Genomic DNA, 21,733 nt, shown 5'->3' on the forward strand with positions numbered 1-21,733 from the left:
AAAGACCAACTTACCTGAGCGGCTCTAATTTTTGGCAAATGAAAAAGAAAAAACGAAATAAAATATATCCCTTCTCTTTATTAAGTAAGACTAGGTACACGTGGCACACGTCTCTTTTATAAATAAGAAAAAGAGGACGAACAGTACGTCACAAAATCCATTTGCAGATCTAATTTTTGCTCTCAAATTTATAGTTATTTTGTTTTGACCGATCTGGTAAGCTAGACAGCACGTTCAGTAAGACCATCTTTCCAAATGTAAAAATATGGAGTATTCTCTCCATTTGGCCAAAATTTCAATAGAACAATACCATCCGGATCCTGAGCAAGAACTAGTCAGAACATCGTGTTTTTACCACTAAATAGGACACGCAGCAAACATACCATAGACTCAGTAGTGTAAAAAGTGTACTCGTCAAAATTGCTCATGATTTTCTTCGTAAATTCTCGCGCACCTGAATAAGAAAAATTTCAGTTACAACGCTCACGTTACGGTAGAATAAGATGTCTATACTACTAATCAGCTTACCCTGCATAAATGGATTGACACGATCTGGATTGGTTTTCTCCAAGTGAGCCTTGACGGCGGCCATGTATTTTTTTAGATAGGCCAAATAGTTTTTTTTGTTAAAGATCGTTTTTACCAAGTTGTAACCATGTTCAAGATTGTTGACAGTTTCGGAAATAGTGTCAAGAGCGTCTGACGTGGCCCCTTCTGCTGCATCCTCATCGACATTCGCGTCGACATATGTCCCTTCAGTAACAGTGATGTCCTTACAGTCAAAAGCAGCAAGTGTGTGCAAGTTGTTATTTTTGACTCGAAGACGACTCCTTTATAGCAAAATTTGACCTCAAATAGGTACCTTAGTCTCTACGACGTAAACGACATCGTCTTCGACTCTCTTGGTATAGGAATCCGAAAACACTTCATCGCCTGGAGAAAAAAACCGGGTAAAAATAAAATTGGCCGGTAAGTCATTGCACAAAGGCGCAACAGGCGCAGCTTGGCATTATGAAAATATGGGCAATGCCCCGATATTCGGAGTGAAGTTGTTATAGAGAGGAAAATGTACCTGTAATTATATCTTGATAGATGATCATGTTTAGGAATATTTGAACAATTTTACAAGGGAGAATGGCCTCAAAAATTTTTATTTTTTTGTTTGGCCGAACTCTGTACGAATTTAATACACTGCATCATGTGTGTGGACGAATTACAAAAAAGTTTGGCATATGCGCTTGCGGATAGCCAATAGGATGTCCATTATTACATTGCCCGTTTTGGCTGTCACATATCAAAGGTGACAGACAGTACATGGCTACTTCATGTCTCTATATCTCTATCACGGGGTAGCATGCACTCTCTCTACACGCTATTCCAGTAAATTATCTCACAAAAATGTCCTACCAAGGAAAGCAGATCTTTGTTTGATAGCTATATTATTTTCGAAGTTCTAGGGGCGCGGACTGAAAAAGGACGATTGATTGTTGATACGAGCGTCAGTCAAAGAAAATTAGAACCCTTCTAATTTACACAAGAACACGCACTTTAAAAAATATTTCACGTCATATGGCCCAAGCTGTTATATCCAAACACCAAAACTCAAATACTTTTTTAGAGAAATTACCCTTTTCAGACCGAATGTCAAGAGATGAGGTAGCTCCTTTGGCCCAAAGCTTGGATAGTCTTCGTATAGAGGCAAACAGCGATGGTGTGGGAAACACCATCAAATTACCAGCCGCAGTTCCGGGCACCCCTTCAACCGATGGTCACGAAGGGAATGCGAGCCCTTTGGAAAAGGCCAGTCAAATTCCTGAAGCTGACAACAATAAGGCGGCGTCGAACACAGAGCTCAAGACAAAGCACCCACTGCAATGTAGTTGGACCTGGTGGCATGATAATCCAGGGCGCAAAACTACTATAAATTCGTGGGCATCCCACTTGAGAACAATTTACACGTTCAACACTGTGGAAGATTTTTGGAGGTATGCTAGTTATTGGTACAAAATTTTTTTGCTTGAGGAGTATTGTTCCTAATAATAATCCCAATTATTGACATTTCACTGCATGCCCGACCTGAAACTTCGGACTCGCACGCCTTAGTTTGTATAATAATATTAAGCCTGCTAGCGAGCTCCAGTCAGGCAGTGATTACCATTTGTTTCGGTGCGTGTTTTTTGCGCCTTCATATTTCGAAAGCCACAGGGTTGCTGATGACGTTCATAAATGCGCGCTTACTGGGCGGACCGCAGCAACAACATTGAGCCAAAATGGGAGGATGAGACCAACAAGAATGGAGGTAAATGGATCGTACAGTTCCCGCCTAAATATGCCGATTTAGACGAAAAATGGCTCTGGACCGTTTTGGCTTGCATTGGTGAAGTTCTAGACAGCAACACTGACCAAATTTGCGGCGCGGTAGTGAGCGTCCGCAAGGCGAGCTCCAAGATCGCCATTTGGACGCGCGAGGCGTGGAACAAGGACGCCTGCTTAATGATTGGGAAAAACTTAAAAAAGGCCCTCGAGTTACCTCCGGACATGACGATCAATTATGTATATCATTCCGATGCGTTAAAAGGAAAAGCGGAAAATCGGTACATTCTTTAGTTTGGGTTATGTTCTCGACTTGAAGATATCATCCAAACATTTTGTTTAATAGAGTTGTGGCATTCACACAGTTCCTGCACGCGTCGTTGCGCCACGTGAGCATGTGGCCTTGGAGGCATCCTTGTAGTCTACGTGGTATAAATTAAAAGATGATGGACACATTCAGACAATACGCGTATGAAGTGACTGTTTTTTTGTACATGTGCCTCTCTGTGCGCATGAGAGGTGGCAGAAATAGAGTTGCGCTCTTAGCATAATTATATGTGAGGTGATGAGGGGGACGGGACGAGCGTCTGATGGGTGTAATGCGGTGTTAGTGATCACGTGGACACGACTATTCGTTTTTGTGTTTTATTTGTCCTTTATTTACGGCTTTGTTACGGTTTCGTAATTTTTCGCGCGTGCGCCGACTTTTGCCGAGGCCGAACGTTAGTGTTATCTTAAGAGAGGGTCAAAGGATGCACGTGCGCTCGGTCGAAAGTGAGGGCACGCCGAAGAGCCTTGGATACTTTTCGTGCATTATTTACTTGGTTCTTTGTATGGTCGCGGCTATGTGTAGTTTTAGACGAGCAGCCCCTTCGCCTTTTGTGGGATGTGTGCTAACTTTTGTTCCCGTGGGGTGTTCGAGAAAGGCACCTTTGGCATGCCGTGCATTTACATGCCGGCCATATTTTACCAGTCTGGCGCGTTGGTGACTGCACTTTTGTGGGTCGTGTACGGCGTCATATCGATCTACGTTAATTTGCTGATTATACAGGGCATGAAGCTGATCAAAGGGAACGAGGACTATCGGTTGTCGATCGAGTATGTGGGGCTGTTCAAGGAGCTGTTTGGCCGCAAGGCCTTTATTGCGTTCGAGTGCGTCTATCTGGCGTGCTTGCTTTGTTGTAACATCTACATGATTAGAACGACGAGCCAGACGGTGGATGACGTCATCAGGTGGATAGTCGGGTGTCCGGATTGCACTTTTGGGGTTGCGCTTTACCCGGCATTCAGCGCGGGTCGGCTTGACATGAGTCAGGTGTACAACAGAGGCAGTATGTACATTAGTATTACGTTGGGATACGTGATCGTGTCTTTGGTGCAGATTCTGATGGGGATGCTTCAGTTCGGCGCGTTTACGGTTATTCAGTCATTCGGCGTCTTGCTCGTCGCGCCGGTGTCGGTCGTGGCTCTTGTCTACGAGTTTGGCAGGGTGGGAATCAACAAGGCGGTGCCGCTGGTGGGCAGGGACTTCAGCTCCACGGTTTCGATGATCGCCTTCAGCTTGGCGATCGGTGGATTCATGCCCGCCTGGGTCAACCAGAAGCGCTCCTACGTCGACGAGAAGAGGGTCGTGTTTGGCGTGTCTCTGGTGTCGATGGTTTTGAACATAGTGTTTCCCTTGTTGGCCGTCTACGCGTACGGAGAAAGTTTGGCCTCCAACATTAGTCTGTTCGACCATGTACTGAAAACGACCGACTCGGTTTTTGTTCGCTGTATGATTTATTTGTTCGAGGTGACTTTGGTGGCTTCCCTCACGCCCATCAACAGCATCACACTCAAGAACAATTTGTTCACGGAGAGCGGCTTGGGCAGAAAGCTTTCAATCTTTTTCGGCGTTTTTTTCCAGTACCTGATATCCTGGGCGTTTTTGAAGGAGAACATACTGATGACTTTGATACAATACGTGACCCTGTTGTTGGTGAGCTTCGTCGGTTTCTTCTTTCCCATCATGATTTACTACCGGAGTCAGTCGATGTACTCGAAGGATGGGAACGTGCCGGAGAGCATGTCGACGGTCTGGCCCGGTTGGGTCGTCAGGCAATACAGGGTGGTGACGACGGCCGTGTCGGTCTTCCTGGGGGCGTCCATACTGGGACAGCTCTTGTACGATTTGTACGTCATGGTGGTGCTGAAGAGGCTGTAGCAGGGGGAGAGAGAAAGGCAGGAAAAAAAAAAAAAAAAAAAAAAAAAAAAAAAAGGGGGGCGCAGCATGTTTTGGCGCAATAAAAGTGGGCGCGTGGTGTTTTCGTCGCGGGGTCTCTCTTTATTTTTCGGAGGAGGAGGGGGCGTTGGCGCGCTTGGGGTTGGGGCGCCTGGTTCTCTCTTTGGAGTCGGGTTCGCGAGCTTTCGCGGTCGGGGGCCTCGGGGGGGGGCGCGCCTGCCTTTCTGAGGGCGGTGGGCGGTTCGACTGGGGCTGGGCGCGGCGGCCGGAGTGAGGTTTGGCGGGGGGCGCGGCGCTTCGACGGGGAGGTGGGTTTTCGCGGCGGACGCGCCCGTTGGCGGGGGGTTGGCTCGAGCGCCCGCCGCTTGGCTTGGAGCGCGGGCGGTCAGTGGGAGGGGCGCCCGGGGCGAGCTCGGGGGGGGGGCGCCTGGAGTGGTGGTTTTGGCGGGGGTTGGGCGCCGAGTCGCCGTTGGCGGCGAGGTCGGAGGGGGGGGGAGGGGCGTCGTCGAGCGTGTCGACGCGGCGGCCCCCACCGCGGGCGGAGGGGGGCTTGGAGTGAGCCGGGGCGGGCTGAGAGTGGGTCGGCTCCCGGGGGTGCTTTTTGAACTCGGGCGCTTTTTTAGGGTAGACACAGAGAGGCGAGATGACGGGGTCACACCGGATGCAGGCGTCGAAGGAGAGGAGTTTGTCCGGATGGGGCGTGTTTTTCTCGTTGAATTTGAAGTGAATCAGCTTGGTTTTGGTGGAGGCGACGCAGTTCGGACAGACCTGTTGGCTCAGAGTCAGCTTGTTGGTGTTCTTCGGGAGCATGATGTGGTAGACGCAGAGGTTGCAGTCAATGCGCAGGCCGTTGATTTGGTCGAAGATCAGCACGCCGACGTCGCACTGGGGACAAGTGGGCTCCAGGACGTAGTTGGAGTAGTTGTAGGGACAGCTGGTGTTTGGACACTGGGTGCAGAGGTTGTTGGGCTTCATGCCTGGGTAGGTCGGCTCGTTGTAGCACTTGGGGCAGAGGAGCACGGTGCGACCCTTCGGATTGCTGTGGACGACCAGTTCGAAGCCGTCGAGGGGACAGCAGGCGGTGCTGCCGTCGGATTTGAGGCCACCGCTGCGCGGCATGGAATAGACCTTCTCGCAGTTCTGGCAGTAGAGGCGGTGGGGCGCGAAGGCGATGTACTTCATGTAGCGGTTGCAGACGCCGCATTTTGGCTTGAGTCGAGTGTTGACCTGCAGGTCGGCGAGAGAGGAGAAACTAGCATGGAAGAGCTCGTCCATCTTGTCGATGTTGGCTACGAAATGGTCGTATTTTACCAGGAAGGTGTTGAGAGATGTCTTGATGACTTGCTCGTACTTGGTGCGGCCCACGGCGATGTCGGAAATGAACTTTTCGATCGACGCGCGAATCTTCGGGAGCACGAGCTCCGCGTCGATTCGGTGGTACCCGTGCACCAGAGCAAGTCCCAACCTGGTGGGCTGCAAGCTGCGCGTGCGGCTGTCCAACCTCACGTAGTTCCGCTTCACGATGTTCTCAATGTGGGTCGGTATGGACGCGTCGGTGCCAATCCCGTTCTTCTCCATCATCCCAATCAGCTCCGACTCCGTCAGCAACGCGGGCGGCTTGGTCCTTCCCTCCTTTACCGACACCGCGTCGACGTTGAACTGGTCTCCCACGCTCGCGGGCGCCGGCGCCCTGCTTGACGGCCTCATCCAGTGCATGACCTCCGTAAATCCGGGCTCCAGCAACGCGGAACTCTCGCTGCCAAACGGCTCTCCTCCAATGTCGTACGCAATCGACTGGCTCTCCATCACCGCGCTCGGACTCACGCTCGCAATGAAGTGCCTCGCAATGTAATCGTACAACGTCCACTCCGTGCCGCTTACCTCCTCTCCCTGTCTAGCCAACCTAGTCGGCGTAATCGGCGGGTGGTCGCCCATATCCACGCCCGACTTCGACTTCTTCACGCCCACCTCGTCCAGCAACCTCGACACGTACGGCCCCCACTCCGGGTGCCCCCTCTGCAACCCCAGCGCCTCCCTCACGTCGTAATGCTCCGGGTACCTCGTCGACTCCGTCCTAGGGTACGAAATGAACCCATTCACGTACAAATGCTCCGCCGCGTGCATGCACTGCTGCGGACCAATGCCCAAATTCTTCGACGCCACCTTCAGCAAGGCCACCGTGTTCAGCGGCGTCGGCCTAGTCAACTTGCTCCTCGTCACCTGCACCTCCGTCACCTTCGCCCACTTCACGTCGGCCACTCCCTCCAACGCCCTCATCACCCTCGCCCTATCCTTCAACACCCTCGGGCGCTTCCACTTCAACTTCACCCTAATCCCAGACCGAAATATCCACGCCTGCAACTTGTAATACGGCTCCGACTTGAACGCCTGAATCTCGTCGTACCTGTCCACGCAAAACCCCAGCGTCGGCGTCTGGCACGGCCCGTACGATATCAAGTGCGAGTCCAAATTCGCGTATCGAAAGTGAAACGTCTTCGTCTGGTAACGCGTGAACGCCACGCCCACCTTCAAGTCTATCTCCTGTCTCGCGTCCACCGCCAACGCCTCGTTCTCGTTCGGACTCACCAAATTGCTCATCGCCCTCTGCACGTCCGGCCCCGTTATCGCCGAGAAACGCGCCCTGTACACTCGCGCCCCCTTCACCATGTGCGGACGACAGTTCTCCAGCACCTCGAACCCAATGTTCTCCCCCTCCCTGTCGCAGTCCAACCACAACACCAACGCACTCATGTCCTTGGCCACCGTCCTCAAGTGCCTGCACACCTGCGCGGACGGATTGGACTCCTTCTTCACCGTCGGCGCCGCGAACAACTCTCGCGGCTCAATGTTCCTGTCCAACGACGCGGGAAAGTCCAACGCGTACACGTGGCCCATCACGCTAGTCAAGAAAAAACGAGCGGGCCTCCCCTGAAACACTCCGTCGAACTCGTGCACCGGCGTAGCAACGGACTTCCTCGTCGTGAACTTCGGTACACATTTTCGCCGTCACCAACCCCGCAAAAAAAAAAAAAAAAAAAGACATCAAGCGTTTTCGCCAAACACGAACCCATCCCCCAAAGGCCAAAAAAAAAAAGAACGTCAACAACCCACCCTGCCGCTCAAACCACCACCCCCCGACTCCATCCGTACCTCCCCCCTCCTCGCAAGGACTTTGCTCACCGCCTGCGCAATGCTCGGCTTCTCAGCCACCATTAGTACTTTCATTTTGTCTCCGATTCGCAACCATCCGCATCGCACTGCGCCTCGGCTCTCTAAACTATTCGACCCTTCGAAGTGCACTCACTCAACTGGCTTCGGCAGATACAAGCTCAGCCACGTCGGACTCGAATCAAGGGACAAAAAAAATAAGCTGGCACAAACAAATGTTTTCTCAAAGTGCTCGTCTGAACCAACCCCCCCCCCCTTCAAACGCACCCGAATCACAGCACCCCTTCTCAACCACGCCCCCCGCGACGAACCAAACCTAACCACGCGCCTATTCGCAGAACTACAATCTAACCACTTTAATCCTTCTCCTCCCTGTCCTGCTTTTCCGCGCCTTGGCCAGAAAAAACAAAGGGATTGGGCAGCTGCCACTCACGATGCCTCTGCGACGCCAGCAATAAAGGATTCAGCGTCCTCTCATCAAACGTCTTTAACAGGGCGTACTCGGGCTCAGTGTCTTTCGCGTTCAGGGTCCTTTTGGCCTCGTTCTTCAACTCCACCGGCGGCTTCGGAATAATCGCCCCCGTACGCTTTGAAACGCGCACTTTTTGCCCGTCCTCCAAAAACTTGAACCCAATTCTAGTCGGCTTGTTGTCCGTCGGGTCGACCAGCGCGACGTTGCTGTAGTGAACCGGCGAAGGCGCGTACACGAACCTCTGTGTCTGCCTCTGGGCATCGGTCATGGCCCCCTTTTTGATGTGGCGCTTTGTCTGTTTCAAAAAAAAAAAAAAACGAATAAGTCCGTGCGCGAAACTCAACGCCGACCTCTCCTCCTTGGCTCGAATACGCACAACGTTCAGACCCTCCACGACGAGCTTATTCTTGGCTCGGATAACTTTCAAAACCCTCCCCTGCTTCCCAGTGTCCTCGCCTTGTATCATTTGCACCTGCCATCAGGGAGAAAAAGGAAGTTCAGACCAACGAACCACTGTGAGGAGACGCTCGAGGCTCCGGCGAAGGCTGTTAACAAACGCTTATGCATGCTAACCAGCGCAACGCACCAGTCCGCAGATCCGACACTCAACCTCACTTATTGCGCGTCACCAACGCTTGAAAGCGTACCATATCGCCTTTTACGATTTTCCAGCGATTGATAACATCCTTGGGCTTTACGTTCTTGTTGTACAGTTTCCTTCGAACGTTCAACATTATAATCAGTCAAGCAGAGACGTCGAAGCGCGTGCGCTACAGGAAAACGCTGCAGGGTATGAACCCCGACATTTTCAGCTGCATTTTTGACATTATTTAAGCCACTCTTGTTTTTTTTTTTTGTTGGCCCAAAGAATCGACTGCTGACCCACATTTATTTTAGATGCATAGCGATACCAGGTTTCCCAGCACCGACGCCTCTGAGGCGTTCAACGATGCGGAAAAAGCAGGGGTGCTCTGTTCTGATAGCCCCAACCCACCGCAAGAAAAGCATTTTGAGTCTATGAGGGCCAGAATTGGAAAACCACAAACCCATCTCAACAAAGAGTTCCTCTATCACTATCAGGTACGCTTTTTTTTTCCGGCGCCCTCCTTGACCTTCGGTCCTATCACTGATCTCCGAATGTAGAACGTGGGATTGCAGATGGACTCAGAAGAATGGACCCAATTCGTGAGATACCTGCACAAAGACCTCCCAACTACATTCCGAATAACTTCCAGCACCCCTTTCACCGAAATCCTCAAGACAGCCATGAAGGAAATTTTTTGCGCTGCCTCCAACCAAATTCTACAAGACGAATCGGGCGAGCCGATCTCCCCCTCCGCCCAACACACCGAAGTACCTAGACTCGTGCCACTGTCTTGGTACCCAGACGAACTCGTGTGGTACATTCCGCTGTCCAGAAAGGCGCTGAAATGCTTCGAGTCAACCAGGCACCTGAAATACTTTCTGAACGTTGAAACAGAAATCGGCCATTTGTCTCGCCAAGAGATCGTATCGATGGTGTCGCCTCTGTTCTTGGATGTGAGGCCCGGACAGAAAATCCTGGACATGTGCGCCGCACCCGGCTCCAAGACCTGCCAGATCATCGAAATGATGCATGACCCAAGCTGTTCATATAACTCCAACGGACTGTTGATAGCGAATGATAACAACATTTCTAGGTGCTACGTATTGGCCCACCAAATCGGACGGCTGTCCAGTCTAGACGTCGCCGTCACGAACTACGATGCGCAGAATTTCCCAGAGATGACATTCGAAATGTCACCGACCAAACTAAAAAAACTTGAATTCGATCGTGTACTTTGCGATGTACCGTGCTCCGGAGACGGCACCATAAGGAAAAACCCGTCTTCAGGATCCATGTGGGACTGCAGGAATGCCTTCAAACTCCACAAGTGCGTTTCCGTTTCAGGAGTGGGTGCAATTTTGTGTCGACACTAACCGTCGCTTTCGCTCTGCCGCTTTTCAGGACCCAGCTGGCCATTGCAAAAAGGGCCGTTGAGCTAATGAGAGTGGGTGCAGTTATGGTCTACAGCACATGCGCTTTCAACCCTATAGAAAATGAGGCTGTGATAGCTCAGTTACTAAGAGAGGGAAACGGTGAGTACACTTTGAAGCGCGGAGGGAAAAACCAAAAAGTTCACGCCAAATTCCAAAATTTTGGCACCTGCCAATTTTTTTTTTCCGCTGTATCTAGAAAACGTCCACGTGTGGCCCATTCAAGGACCAACTCTTCTTGTTCCCGATCTGTTTGCTCACGCTTTTTTCTCGTTGCACCCCATTCAAGGCAAGCTGAGCCTAGTGGATGTTTCATCCCTGTATCCCGACCTGAAACGAAGGCCTGGACTTACAACGTGGAAGGTACGCTCACGACTTTCTGCAGCTTTTCAGGACGGATCAAAACCAACAAAGGGAAAACTGAAGTCTGAACGCCCGCAAAATACAGGTAGTTGATTCGAACAAGCGCATCTATGAGACGCACGATCAAGTTCCACAGGTTTCAAGACAGAGAATCAAAGAAAGCTTTTTTCCGCCAAATCAAGACGAAGCAAATCAATTCAGGTTAGAAAGGTGGTACGTCTGCAGACTACAGAGCCAAATCGTGTGTGTTCGCAACCGCCTCTCTAGGGCAATTCTGAGAGATACGCGTTTCCTGATTTTTTTTTAAAATTGCGCCAATGATGGGGACAAGTCTTCGATTTTATCCACATCTACAAGATACGGGTGGGTTCTTCTTAGCTGTAATTCACAAGGCCGATACAGTCGAGTTCGAGAAGGCGTCCGAAACAGAACCAAGTGAACAACCCAAACCCTCACTCAATCGATTCGCAGGCCGAGTCTTTCAAGAAGACCCCATGTATCCGATTCCAGAGACCGTCTGTAAGAAAATGATTGAAGACGTAACTTCTTACTATGGTGCCGAACTGTCGGACTTTCTTTTGAAAAACAAACTACTAATTCGATCTTCTAAACCCCCTGCTTCCGAGCCGACCATTGAAAACATTAATATGATATACGTAACGAACGCGACCCTGTACAAGCTCTTGCAGGTCAAGGATTCCATTCAGGAACGGCCTCGCGTCGTTTCCGCTGGACTACGTCTGCTGGAAAATGCAAAAAACAGGAACCATAATCTTTGCTCTCCGTACAATTGGAGGATCGTTTCTAAATCCACGTTGAAGTTGGCGCCGCTCGCTTCGAAACGCGTTGTCACGTTGGGATGGAATGACTTTTGCCTGCTCATACGAGTTGTTCGCCCATCCTTTGAACAATTTTCAACTCCCGTCTCGCATCAACTAGCTACCCTTGCAAAAGGTGGATCCGGCGCGTGCTTCATCAGATTTGAACCCGATGAAACTGAATTCTTAGACCAGACTCTGCCCGCACTTCAGAGAGCAGTCAGAACCACCCCCCAGGTCGTCATGGGCTGGATAGGAGAGAAAACCGTAAGCATGGCGGTAGGAAAGCTAGAGATGAAGAGCTGGAAAAACTTGTACACGACAACAGATTACACGTTCGAATTTGACAAGAATAAAAAGGTACTGACCGAAGAAGACAGAAGAGAGAAAATGGATGCAGGAAAGTTAAAAAGGAGAAAAAAAGAGATGGACTCAGAAGGCAAGAAGAACGAGCCAAGCCCAGAAGTCGAAGAAAAAAATCCCTAATACAAAGCTTTTGACTAAAGGGAAATTCCAAGCTGAGTGCAGCCAGCTTCAATGATACTAACCTTGGTATTTCAGGAACGCTACTATTACTTCAGTTAGCAACTATGCCTGAAAGTGTGATGGTTCCTATAATTGCTGGAATTCAAACCTTGTCCTTTTATAGTGTTGGTTTCATAGGCACCGCATGCACGTAAACAAGTCGTCTGTTATTGCTCTATTTCCTGGACTTTAAACTCTAGGACGAACGTCGGCGTGGAGGATGAAAAGCTTTCAAAGAGTGACTTTTCGAGTTAAATGCTAGGTACACCTGCGATAACCTCATAGGTAAAAAGAGAACCTTCTATCGTCGCGTCTCATTAGTTATTCTCCCCTATACAAGAGCACTATAATATATTGACTAGTCTGCAAAACTCTTTGTTGAAGCCATGTGCATTGAAATGGTCTTATCCGTTTCTTATATATTTAATCGAATTGAGATGAAAGTGGTACACTTCGAAGCAGCGATTTTTTCTTGAAAGACGAATGCTTGAAAAACCGTTCACTTCGTGCGCAGGGTGTCAAGGAACCTGCTCTTGGCCCCTTAACGAAACACAACTCGATTTTCTGCATGACTTGGCACCTATCACGCAGCATACGCACCATGTTTACGTATTCCTGCCTCTAATTTTAGTTGCTTCAGCTATTTATAATTTAGCAGATATTTTTTCTTTTTTATAAGCTCCTGTTTGACCGTTAAAATTTTGTTTTCGTGATTTGGACTTTCTTGATGACTAAATGGAAATCAGAGCGCAAAACCACTATCATGGCGCACGTGAAATGTGAACCACTTTTAGAAGAAAAAATGTGCCTTTTCTCAACGAAGCGAGCGTATTCTGATGAGAAGATTCACGAAAGAAACCAGTCGTTCATCTAGAGCCGCCAAAAAGCGCAAAACCCTCTATAGATAAACAAGGACAATCAGAGAAGGACGAGCGAGACGCTTTATCACAGATAATGAAGGGCTTTTTCGATACATGAAAACGATGATGTATTGCACAATTTGATTCTATCTTTCCGGGACTGCAACATTGAAGCAGCTTTGCCATGGACACGTACTTTAGAAGGGCACCCTTCAGATGCGCAAGGAACACAGGCAGCATCTAGAAATGTCAGCTGTAGGCTGAACGAAGTCTGGTATTGGGAAAATATTTTAGTTATTTTTGTACAAATAATCCTACTTTTTTGCTACGATACACTTTATCTTTGAGGCTTATACTTGTTAGGTCATACTTCTTAACCCTTTGATTTATTTGCTTCACCCCACCATTCCCACGTTTAGACAGAAGGTACTATACCCGCTTCGAAGTGGCTTCAATACGCTTTGCCTAAATTTAACAAATACACATTTCCTTAGTGTCATCATGCTCCATGTTTCACAAAAGCGAACCTATGATGCCTTTTTAAAGAAAGATTCTCCTTTTTCGCATGATTTTGGATATAGCCCTCACGCGGCAATGAACATTGAGTCATATCCGACGAATGTAGAAGCGTGTAATAATGGTGATAGCTTTTTACCTCTTCCCCTAAAAAAAGTAAAAGTGTTCTCCCCCGTCAAAGACAAATCTGAACAGCCAAAAACCAGTACTCAATCTGCATTGGACCCCGTCAACACGCGTATAAGCCGAAAGTATCCCCTTAACAACAGTGCGTAACAAATTTGTCAGCTTGTTAGTATTCGCGCTTTACACATACATAACTTTAATTAAAATTTTTTTGGCAAATGAACTGTCTGTATCCGTCGCGTGTGGCGGGAACTAACCATACTCTTTTTTAGAAGGCACCGACATAAAAAAGTGGCTGCTGTACCTCCCTAGGCATCGACGAAAACACCACCTTATAATCGGCTCTTTTCAGGGGTTGAATAAAAACGAGTCTCTTTTTTCGTTGGATGATTTGAAAAACATTGTGAATGGAGAGCGTCAAGAACTGGAAGAAGAACTTCGCAAGGAGTTCGAGATTACGTTGTATAATCGTTTAGTTGAACAGATTACGGAAAACTCGAGATTCAACGAAGACTGTATCAATCGCCAGTTACAAGAAAGTTCTTTTAGTTATATATCGTAGGCAGTTTAGGTAGAGATAGTCGCCCGTTAGATGTAAATTAAAGCGATACCAAGGGTCAACAAATATTTGCTACGGTGAATGTACATACGGAGGGTCTTAGCGACACTTGAATCCGTAAAAAAAATAGTGTATGTTTATTAAGTGCGTCGCTTGTTTTCTATTCTTCTTCTTTGAAAACGTGAAAAGAGGGTTTCACAAATCGCATTTTGATGTTCATGTTGCTCAGCTTCGTCATATCCTCGTCTGAGAGGCTGAAATCCCATATGTTGTAATTTTCCTGTATTCTGTTTTCGTTCACGGATTTGGGAATGACAACGAGGTTTCTTTGAACGGACCATCTGAGGACGATTTGAGCTGATGTGCGGGCGTATTTTTTGGCGAGTTCTTGAACGAGTTCATGTTCTAGCAAAGGGGGGTATTGGCTCTGTTTTGGTTTCGAGGCGGTTGCTAAGGGGCTGTACGCGGTAACTTGGATGCCTTTTGAATGGCAGAAATCTACCAAGGCATGTTGCGGTAAATAGGGGTGAATTTCCACTTGGTTGACTTCGGGAATGAGGCCGGTATCCTGGATGAGGTCTTCAATCTCCTTGACGCTGAAGTTACTGACACCTATCGCCTTGACAAGCCCTTCCTTGTGCAGATCGTTCATAGCCTCGTACGTTTCCCAAATGGGCGTTTCTTCGACCGAGGGGTCCCCGGCGATTTTGGGGCCGTCTGGAGGAATTTGATCTACAGGCCAGTGCATCAAATACAGGTCTAGGTATTTGAGTCCTAGGTCCTGAAGTGATTGTTCGCAAGCTTGGCGGACAAGATCTGGACGATGAAAGGTGTTCCAGAGTTTCCCGGTTATCCAGATGTCTGAACGGGAAAGTCCCAGTTCTTGCATGCCTTCTCTGAGGCCCTCCCCGACTTGTTTTTCGTTTTGATAGATTGAGGCGCAATCTGAGAACAGTTCGCATACAGTTAGAGATGAATCAAGTTGTCAAAAAAGGTGCTATTTGATAATGTACCAATGTGTCGGTATCCGGCGCGCAATGCTGCCTTCACAGAATCTTTTACAAGACCGGGGCTCGACTTCCAAGTCCTGTTTGGTACAGAGGGTGAGCGGCGATCAGACGGGGAGACAGGCCGGGCTTGGCAAAAAAATTTTTTTTTACTTTGAATAGGAAGAGTTCTATGGCAGAGAGGTTTGCAAGACAGGCTTTGGGCGGCCGTTCGGTACTGCGCCGAAGGAGCTTTATGGTGTCATACGGAGCATGTGGGTGTTTTTTGTGCGCAAGTTATAGGTCGAAAAAGGTTGATGATGTACTCTCTCTATATAAAAAGCAACAATGTTCATACCCAAGCCCGAGGACGGGCATTTCTAGGCCGCTCAGTAGCTTGGCATTTGGAACCGTTGACTTCGCAGTGTTGGTGACCGATGGCGATTCAGTACAGTACGACATGGGGCGCGATGTGAGCAAGCGTTTTCCGTGTAATGGTTTGACCAAGTTCGTGAGAGCAAGTGACAGCATCATAAGTCTACTTAGAAGTGAAGAAGATGCTTGATTAGACTTTCAAAAAAATAAACGCTGCTGAAGAAACGCGAAAGTGATATACTTGATATCAAAAAAATAGGAATGTTTTTGTTCAGGTAGACAAAAGCGTCAGAAGGGACCAGTTCGGGGCTGAGCGCGGCCTTTGGGGGCGAATTGGGAATTCACCGCAAATTGCGTCGCCTTCGAAATTGCAGAGGAGCCTCTCTGATGTTGATGAAAGCGCTCGCAAATGGTTGACGAATTGATGAGTTTATGTGTTTTTAAAAATTTATCTTTTCTGCTATCAATTATTTACCTGTCAACTTCTGTTTAAAATGTTGACGGAGTGCAACAATGCATACAAGACGCAAAGCAAATTTAAAAACTTTGTATTAGACTTTACGTCAGCACTACAACTTTTCGAGAAATCAAAAGATTGGGCAGATTTAATTAAGTGCCTTCATAAGTTGTCCAAGGTACGATATGTTGCGCGCGGTGCATCGAGTTGGACGAACGTCGAAGGGGAGTTTTGTGCATACCTTTACTGAGACAGTGACGTGTTACTAGGTGTTGTCGAAGTATACCCAGTTCCCTGGATATATACCCGAAAGCCTGATATTCTGTAAGCGCCTTGCTCAGTGCTGCAATCCCACGCTGCCGACCGGTGTACACATAAAAGCGCTCGATATATACGAGACGGTTTTTAAAAGAATCGGGGTATGTTTTCTCGATTTGGATTAATGTGGCGAATGCTTTACAATTGACATGGGTCTGAAATTGTTAGCCTGAAATACTGGCTAGGGACATGCCTTGCTACGCGACGGGTCTCTTTCCCTTGTTTTCCCAGGCGTCCATGCAAATTAAGCCCAAGGTCATCGACATCATCAATCTCTATTTCCTTCCGCTGGGCAAGCACCTGATACCGTGTTTGAACGGCCTTATCATGTCGTTGTCTACTGGACTAGAGGAGACGAATTCCGAGCTTTACGACACGGTGAAGCAGCTCTTGGACGACGTCTGCGAGAAGGTGGGGAGCGTCGCGTTTTACCAGTCCATTTGGAAGAATATTTTGTTAAATTCTAGCGTGCGTCTGGGATGCATTAATTACCTGATGATGCGCATTCCCGTGGACAGCTCGAAGGACATAGAGGTCTACTTTCCGGATCGCAACGTGCTGGTGGTGAACGCGCTGCTTCGCTCGTTGGAGGACCCGGGCTTTTTGATTTTGAGAGGCAATTTGGACCTTTTGTTGACACATTTCAAAATTAAGGAGCAGATATTTGACTCAGAAAGCTTTCTGGAGATCATCGAAAAGGCCTTTTATTTGTTAATTAGAAAGGATCCCAGCCTGAACCGGCGCATTTACGGTTGGCTGCTCGGCGACAGGGAGGACGACGAGAGTTATTACGTGTCCTTCGCCAAGTCCCAGGTCATAGAGGTGATAAAGCGAATGATCAAGAACTCCGTGAGCGACTTGAAGACGGCGCTGCGCTCGTTCGAAATCATTTTGAACCTCCTCGAGAAGCCCGAGGTGGGCGTGCACGTGATACCGAGCATATTCGCGGACATCATGGATTTGCTGCACCAGTACAACCTCAAGAAGGGCGAATCGGTGAAGGAGTTGGTAGTGTACGTGGAGGAGATACTGGAGAGGCTGAAGTTGGAGGTGGTGTGGCAGTACACTCTGAATTTGCTGGAGAGCGCCGACGACGGAGCCGAGGACAGCCGTACGAGGGGCATAGGGTGCATTAGGACGATGCTGAATTGGATTCCGCAGTTGACGAAGAGCCAGTATTTGGAGACGTACTTTCCCAAGCTGTTGAGCGCGTTGGCGGGCAAGTGCAGAGAGGCGTTGGCCGGGAAGGACGGCACGGTGATTTATTTGGTGCTACAACTGATTTTGGAGAGACTGACCAAGCTTCGAGAGGCGCCCGTTCAGAGTTCGCCGAGCGCGGCGTCTCCGACGACGCCGCTGCCGCGCCCGTCGGAGGAGCTGGTGCGGGCGGTTAGGACGTTTGAGGAGTTTTGTACCGCGCTGCTAGACCTTTTTGTGGAAATATTTTGTACCGAAAAAAGAGAGTCGGACGCGGCTGAGCTGAATTTCGACTTGTCTTGGCTCGGCGCGAGCGGCGACGACTCTTCGAGGAGCGACCAGGCGTTGAAGACGTTCGACCTGCTGTGCAAGGTGATTGTGTCTTTTTACGCGTCGTTCGACATTGACCCGCCCCATCTGAGCGACCGGGATTCGCCGCCCTCGTGGCTCAGGTCCGTTAGGGCGTCTTTGCGGTCGTTCTACCCGCCCGCCTTTTGCACGGCGCTGAAGATGTTGGGCGAGTTCGTGAATTTGCCGCCCACGGAGGCTCGGTGCGAGCTGAAGACGCGCATGGCGCTGCACTCGGCCCCCTTCTACCGAGACACGGCGAGCCACCTGTGGACGCTTCTGAGCGCGGGGGACGGCAAGTTTCGCGACTGGATGCTCGGGGCGTTTTTGGACCTTCAGAAGACGTGTCCGGACATTTGCGACGACGTCGTGTCCGAGTCGATGCTGTCGCTGTCGCTGGAGACGAAGGTGAAGGCGCACCAGTGCTTCTCGCGACTGTGGAAGATGGCTGGCAACGCGGGCTGTCAAAAAATTTTCAACAAGACGTTGTTTTTGATGCTTGACAGTTTGAACGCGGAGCACCCGATCTTGCGCCTGGTGGGGAACAGCTGGCTGACGGAGTCGATTGACCGCATAGAGCAGGTGTTCGACCCGGTGCTGCACATCTTTTTCGAAGCGTCGGTTTCGAGGAAGAACAAGGTGTACCTCTTCGAATACGACTGCCGCCGCATATTCTACGCGTTCAAGGTGTTGCGGCTGATAATGGAGTGCGGCTACGACATGTTCATGCAGCGAGCGATCGAGAGGCCGCTGTCGAGGGAGATGCTCGAGCTGGGGCGCGGGCGACGGTCGGAGGGCGACGGCGGCCAGGACGAGGAGGCGGCCGAGCAGGGCGCGTGCTTCGAGCAAGGCATCGAGGCGACGACGTACTTTCACATTTTCGTTTCGGAGGCGCTGGGGTTCCTGTCGGGGATGCCGGGCGGCCACGCGTCGGAGGAGTTCGTGTCGAAGAACAAGATGGTGCAGGGCGAGGCCGCGAGCTTCTTGCTGTTTTTGTTGTCGAAGGCGCCCTATTTTTTCGACCAGAACATCACGGCGATTTTGATGGTGCAGTTGTTGAAGGTGCTCGACATGGCCATCACGATACGCCACTTGGCGCTGCAGGTGAGCGCGTTGAGGTTGTTTTTGGAGCTCACGTCGATTTACGTCAACACGGTGGAGTACCAGGCGGTGGAGGGCGAGGCGGAGGGGATCGACAGGATGTGGCTGTCGGATGGCTTTTTGAGCACGCTGCAGAGGGGGATTTTGCTGGGCAATTTGGAGGCGTGCAACGTGCGTTTTTATTGGTTGGATTTTTTGTCGAAGTTGCTTCGCCTGTTGGAGAGCCGTGGGTGCTACAGGAGCATCATATGCGTGTCGGTGGAGGTGCTGACTGGGATTTTGGACAAGGACGACGCGAGCGCGGACGTGACGAGCGTCTTCGACTCGCTGATATTTTTGGTCGAGTTCATTTTCAAGCATTTTTGTCCGCCCTCCAAGCTGTCTCCGGTGAAGTACGCGAGCGCGGTGCAGGCGCCGATGCCCTCGAAGTCCTCGCGGATTACGGGGTTGTTCCGGGGCTTTTTTACGAACGAGCGGCCGTCGCCGCAGGTCGTGAGGGTCCAGAATCCGGAGGCGCTGCTGCCGATGCTGGGCGCGCTGGACGAGATGGTGCAGGTGTTCGTCAAGATTTGGGGTCGCATGGAGTTGAGGCCGGCGAGCGGGGGGGGTGGGCAGGAGTGTTCCTCGCTGGTGTCGGAGATCGAGCTGCAGAACCACCTGCTGTTGCAGAATCAGATCCTGCGGGTGACCGAGGCGCTGTACGACAAGGATCCGGCGAGGCTGATGGCGTTCTTGCTTCGCGATTGGTGCTACATCATGATTAACAGCGCGCCGAGTCCCGAGGTGCGGAGGCACAAGCAGGTGGTGCTGAGCATCGTGAACCACATGCGGAACACCACGGCGGCGTCCGTGTTCGACGCGCTGGACCAGCTGATAGACATTTCGCGCGCGTCCGACAACAAGCGGATCATCCACGCGGCGCAAATACGGAAGAGGGGCCTGCAGTTCATTCACGCGCAGGACGCGGTGATTCTGGACTTCGCGTACCACTTTTCGAACTCTCGGGACGAGTATCCGGAGTCGACGTGGCCGGCGTTCCGCGCGTTCGTCAAGACCGCGCTGAACTCGCACAACTCGCACGCGATCGTGTTCGTGTTCCCGCTGCTGGACACGTTCCTGAAGTGGTGCCCGATCAAGGTGAACAAGACCAAGAAGAAGGTGCAGGTCCTGATCGTGAAGGCCGTGGAGACGGCGCTGCTGATCGCCAACCGCACGTTTTTGGACCTGTTTTGCGACGACCGGACGGAGTACAAGTTTTCGGACGCGGAGGACATCAGCTTCCGCAACAACACGACGGTGGACGAGGCGTGGATGGCGAGGGTGAAGCACTACGCCGCGAGCCAGGTGCTGGCCGTGCTCAGGGACTACCTGGTCTCCATCTTCGAGCAGGCGGCGGAGGACAGCAAGAACATCCTGTACAACTCGTGGATGAACACGGTGCGCCACCTGATCGACATGTTTCAGAACGAATACACGAAGTCCCCGAAGCTGATGGAGAAGGCGATGGAGGTGCTGAGCTCGATTTCGATGGCGCCCGCGGTGATCGACTCGAAAATCTGGAAAAAGGACATGATCGAGCTGTTCTTCCGCCTGCCGAACGTCTTCGGGGCGACGTCGGTGTCCCAGCTGCAGAGCTACAGGATCATCGTCAACGCGCTGTTCAACCCGAACACGGACGACATCGGGGCGTGGGCGGAGTTCGTGAGGCAGTTCTCCAAGTGGACCGGACAGAACATCTTCATCAACGCGCAGGAGATGAAGAACCAGCGCCTGCAGTTCATCAAGAAGCTGGTGTTCATCCTGATCTCCGGGCAGACCGACCAGTACTTGGACTACCTGCCGTTCATCCAGGAAAAGCTGGTGGAACTGCTGCGGAACCGCGACGGCAACGCGGACATCTTTGCGAACGTCTTTCTGTGTCTGCGGGTGATCTTCGTCAGGACGAACCAGAACTCGCTGAGCTTCTTTTGGCCGATCATCGTCACGGAACTGCTGGGCGCGTTCCTGGAGCCGGAGCCGGACTACGTGCTGGTGGTCACCAAGTTCATGGACCTGCTGGACTCGCTCCTGCTGGAACAGTTCAACCTGTACAAGTGGATGTTCACCAGCGACCAGCCGTGTGACTCGATCGAGGGCGAGCAGCTGTTCGTTCCCCTGGTCGACTATGTGTCGAATAAAGAGCCGTACAGCGCGCCGGTGGACTCCGCCGCCTCCAAATTTCACTTTCAGGAATCGGTGGCCGCCGACAGAAGAGCGACGCTGACGATCACGGTCCACGAATTTGGGTTCGAAAAGGCGGCCGATTGGAAACTTTTTCTGAACCAGCTTCGAAAATACAGCCAGACCACCTACGAGAAGCGAATCCGGAGCCTGTATCCCGTGAGCATGGACGAGGTGGAGGAGTTCATCCTGGCCGACCTCGTCTCCTCTTTTTCACACGACGCGCGATTCTACGCAACAAAAAAAATAACAGCCGGCGACGGCAGCGATTCCAAGGGAGTTTCCGCCAAAAAAGGCAGGCCGGATTCGCCAGCCGCCCCGGAACAGCAGCAACCCTCGAGCCGAGACAACGCCCAACCGCCCGGCTCCGCTCAGCCGGCCGCCAACGAGGCGCTCATGTCCCTGTCGCTCGACCCCGACGTGGGCGACTCGTTGGCGCCCAGCCTGTCCTCCCAAGCCTACCTGGGCACCTCGGTGGAAAGCGTGCCCAAACTCGTCCGGCTCCATCGCCAGCAAAGCCTAAATTACCAACTCCTCTCCGCCGCGGGCCTGGCCGAACTCACGGACGCCCAAGGACTGGTCGCGCAAGTCGACATCGCCTCGAGCTCCAACGCCGACCTGCAGACCGCCTCCTCGTCTCTGGAGCAGAACAGCAACGCCACGCTCTTCGGAGACCTACTGGAATAGCCAAGCGCTGCACCTCCCAAAAAAAAAAAAAAGTGACATTTGCACTTTTTTGTCACAGAGAGCCGAAATTCTCAATTGCTGTACCGA

General features: G+C 50.8%; 8 protein-coding genes and 1 long non-coding RNA gene across 10 annotated transcripts; 5 read left to right on the top strand and 4 right to left on the bottom strand.

Annotated features, from left to right (window-relative positions):
* Positions 1-58: 58 nt before the first annotated feature.
* LOC126319936 (uncharacterized) lies at positions 59-1,100 on the bottom strand. Its single transcript, XM_049993649.1, has 5 exons — positions 1,073-1,100; positions 863-933; positions 529-772; positions 384-454; positions 59-320 (listed from the first exon to the last, which is right to left on the bottom strand). The coding sequence occupies exons 1-5, from the start codon at positions 1,098-1,100 to the stop codon at positions 222-224; spliced, it is 513 nt and encodes a 170-aa protein (XP_049849606.1). The 3' UTR covers positions 59-221.
* Positions 1,101-1,569: 469 nt separating this feature from the next.
* Positions 1,570-2,622, top strand: LOC126319935 (uncharacterized). The gene is made up of 3 exons (XM_049993648.1): positions 1,570-1,985; positions 2,104-2,166; positions 2,253-2,622. Exons 1-3 carry the CDS (start codon positions 1,570-1,572, stop codon positions 2,605-2,607), a joined length of 834 nt encoding a protein of 277 aa, XP_049849605.1. The 3' UTR covers positions 2,608-2,622.
* Positions 2,623-2,733: 111 nt separating this feature from the next.
* LOC126319927 (uncharacterized) lies at positions 2,734-4,516 on the top strand. The gene is made up of 2 exons (XM_049993633.1): positions 2,734-2,782; positions 3,240-4,516. Exon 2 carries the CDS (start codon positions 3,251-3,253, stop codon positions 4,514-4,516), a length of 1,266 nt encoding a protein of 421 aa, XP_049849590.1. The 5' UTR covers positions 2,734-2,782; positions 3,240-3,250.
* Positions 4,517-4,583: 67 nt separating this feature from the next.
* Positions 4,584-9,043, bottom strand: LOC126319913 (uncharacterized). Of its 2 annotated transcripts, none has more exons than XM_049993615.1 (4): positions 8,822-9,043; positions 8,551-8,646; positions 7,685-8,469; positions 4,584-7,519 (listed from the first exon to the last, which is right to left on the bottom strand). In XM_049993615.1, exons 3-4 carry the CDS (start codon positions 7,757-7,759, stop codon positions 4,637-4,639), a joined length of 2,958 nt encoding a protein of 985 aa, XP_049849572.1. In that variant the 5' UTR covers positions 7,760-8,469; positions 8,551-8,646; positions 8,822-9,043; the 3' UTR covers positions 4,584-4,636. The 2 variants fall into 2 exon arrangements, with proteins under 2 accessions (XP_049849572.1, XP_049849573.1); XM_049993616.1 differs by having other exon boundaries at positions 8,551-8,687; positions 8,785-9,043.
* Positions 8,059-8,442, bottom strand: LOC126319997 (probable 39S ribosomal protein L24, mitochondrial). The gene has a single exon (XM_049993734.1). It carries the CDS (start codon positions 8,440-8,442, stop codon positions 8,059-8,061), a length of 384 nt encoding a protein of 127 aa, XP_049849691.1.
* On the top strand, positions 9,042-12,279 carry LOC126319921 (RNA cytosine C(5)-methyltransferase NSUN2-like). Its single transcript, XM_049993625.1, has 6 exons — positions 9,042-9,254; positions 9,318-10,087; positions 10,162-10,292; positions 10,480-10,553; positions 10,639-10,766; positions 10,885-12,279. Exons 1-6 carry the CDS (start codon positions 9,072-9,074, stop codon positions 11,855-11,857), a joined length of 2,259 nt encoding a protein of 752 aa, XP_049849582.1. The 5' UTR covers positions 9,042-9,071; the 3' UTR covers positions 11,858-12,279.
* An 813-nt stretch (positions 12,280-13,092) lies between these two features.
* On the top strand, positions 13,093-14,882 carry LOC126319939 (uncharacterized). Its single transcript, XR_007557775.1, has 3 exons — positions 13,093-13,182; positions 13,251-13,540; positions 13,674-14,882. It is a non-coding gene; the product is annotated as an uncharacterized LOC126319939 (long non-coding RNA).
* LOC126319934 (aldo-keto reductase family 1 member B1-like) lies at positions 14,118-15,728 on the bottom strand. Its single transcript, XM_049993647.1, has 3 exons — positions 15,302-15,728; positions 14,971-15,044; positions 14,118-14,902 (listed from the first exon to the last, which is right to left on the bottom strand). The coding sequence occupies exons 1-3, from the start codon at positions 15,475-15,477 to the stop codon at positions 14,118-14,120; spliced, it is 1,035 nt and encodes a 344-aa protein (XP_049849604.1). The 5' UTR covers positions 15,478-15,728.
* A 554-nt stretch (positions 15,729-16,282) lies between these two features.
* On the top strand, positions 16,283-21,646 carry LOC126319998 (uncharacterized). The gene has a single exon (XM_049993735.1). The coding sequence runs from the start codon at positions 16,283-16,285 to the stop codon at positions 21,644-21,646; it is 5,364 nt and encodes a 1,787-aa protein (XP_049849692.1).
* The last annotated feature ends 87 nt before the right edge of the window (positions 21,647-21,733 follow it).

This window comes from Schistocerca gregaria, unplaced genomic scaffold (genome assembly GCF_023897955.1).
Source record: "Schistocerca gregaria isolate iqSchGreg1 unplaced genomic scaffold, iqSchGreg1.2 ptg000691l, whole genome shotgun sequence".
Taxonomy (NCBI): Eukaryota; Metazoa; Arthropoda; class Insecta; order Orthoptera; family Acrididae; genus Schistocerca; species Schistocerca gregaria.

Excerpts from the sequence above, each read along its gene's own strand:
- LOC126319936 (XM_049993649.1), bottom strand. The coding sequence starts at position 1,100 with ATGATCATCTATCAAGATATAATTACAG. Across the intron at positions 934-1,072 it reads CTATCAAGATATAATTACAG|GCGATGAAGTGTTTTCGGAT; the intron begins GTACATTTTCCT and ends TTTTTTCTCCAG. Across the intron at positions 773-862 it reads TTTACGTCGTAGAGACTAAG|GACATCACTGTTACTGAAGG; the intron begins GTACCTATTTGA and ends TTTGACTGTAAG.
- LOC126319935 (XM_049993648.1), top strand. The coding sequence starts at position 1,570 with ATGGCCCAAGCTGTTATATCCAAACACCAAAACTCAAATACTTTTTTA. Across the intron at positions 1,986-2,103 it reads ACTGTGGAAGATTTTTGGAG|TTTGTATAATAATATTAAGC; the intron begins GTATGCTAGTTA and ends CGCACGCCTTAG. Across the intron at positions 2,167-2,252 it reads AGTGATTACCATTTGTTTCG|CAACAACATTGAGCCAAAAT; the intron begins GTGCGTGTTTTT and ends GGCGGACCGCAG.
- LOC126319927 (XM_049993633.1), top strand. The coding sequence starts at position 3,251 with ATGCCGTGCATTTACATGCCGGCCATATTTTACCAGTCTGGCGCGTTG.
- LOC126319913 (XM_049993615.1), bottom strand. The coding sequence starts at position 7,759 with ATGAAAGTACTAATGGTGGCTGAGAAGCCGAGCATTGCGCAGGCGGTG. Across the intron at positions 7,520-7,684 it reads TCCTTGCGAGGAGGGGGGAG|TTCACGACGAGGAAGTCCGT; the intron begins GTACGGATGGAG and ends TGTGTACCGAAG.
- LOC126319997 (XM_049993734.1), bottom strand. The coding sequence starts at position 8,442 with ATGACCGATGCCCAGAGGCAGACACAGAGGTTCGTGTACGCGCCTTCG.
- LOC126319921 (XM_049993625.1), top strand. The coding sequence starts at position 9,072 with ATGCATAGCGATACCAGGTTTCCCAGCACCGACGCCTCTGAGGCGTTC. Across the intron at positions 10,088-10,161 it reads AATGCCTTCAAACTCCACAA|GACCCAGCTGGCCATTGCAA; the intron begins GTGCGTTTCCGT and ends GCCGCTTTTCAG. Across the intron at positions 10,767-10,884 it reads CAATTCAGGTTAGAAAGGTG|TCTTCGATTTTATCCACATC; the intron begins GTACGTCTGCAG and ends GATGGGGACAAG.
- LOC126319934 (XM_049993647.1), bottom strand. The coding sequence starts at position 15,477 with ATGATGCTGTCACTTGCTCTCACGAACTTGGTCAAACCATTACACGGA. Across the intron at positions 15,045-15,301 it reads ATGCCCGTCCTCGGGCTTGG|GACTTGGAAGTCGAGCCCCG; the intron begins GTATGAACATTG and ends TGTACCAAACAG. Across the intron at positions 14,903-14,970 it reads CGCCGGATACCGACACATTG|ATTGCGCCTCAATCTATCAA; the intron begins GTACATTATCAA and ends AACTGTTCTCAG.
- LOC126319998 (XM_049993735.1), top strand. The coding sequence starts at position 16,283 with ATGCCTTGCTACGCGACGGGTCTCTTTCCCTTGTTTTCCCAGGCGTCC.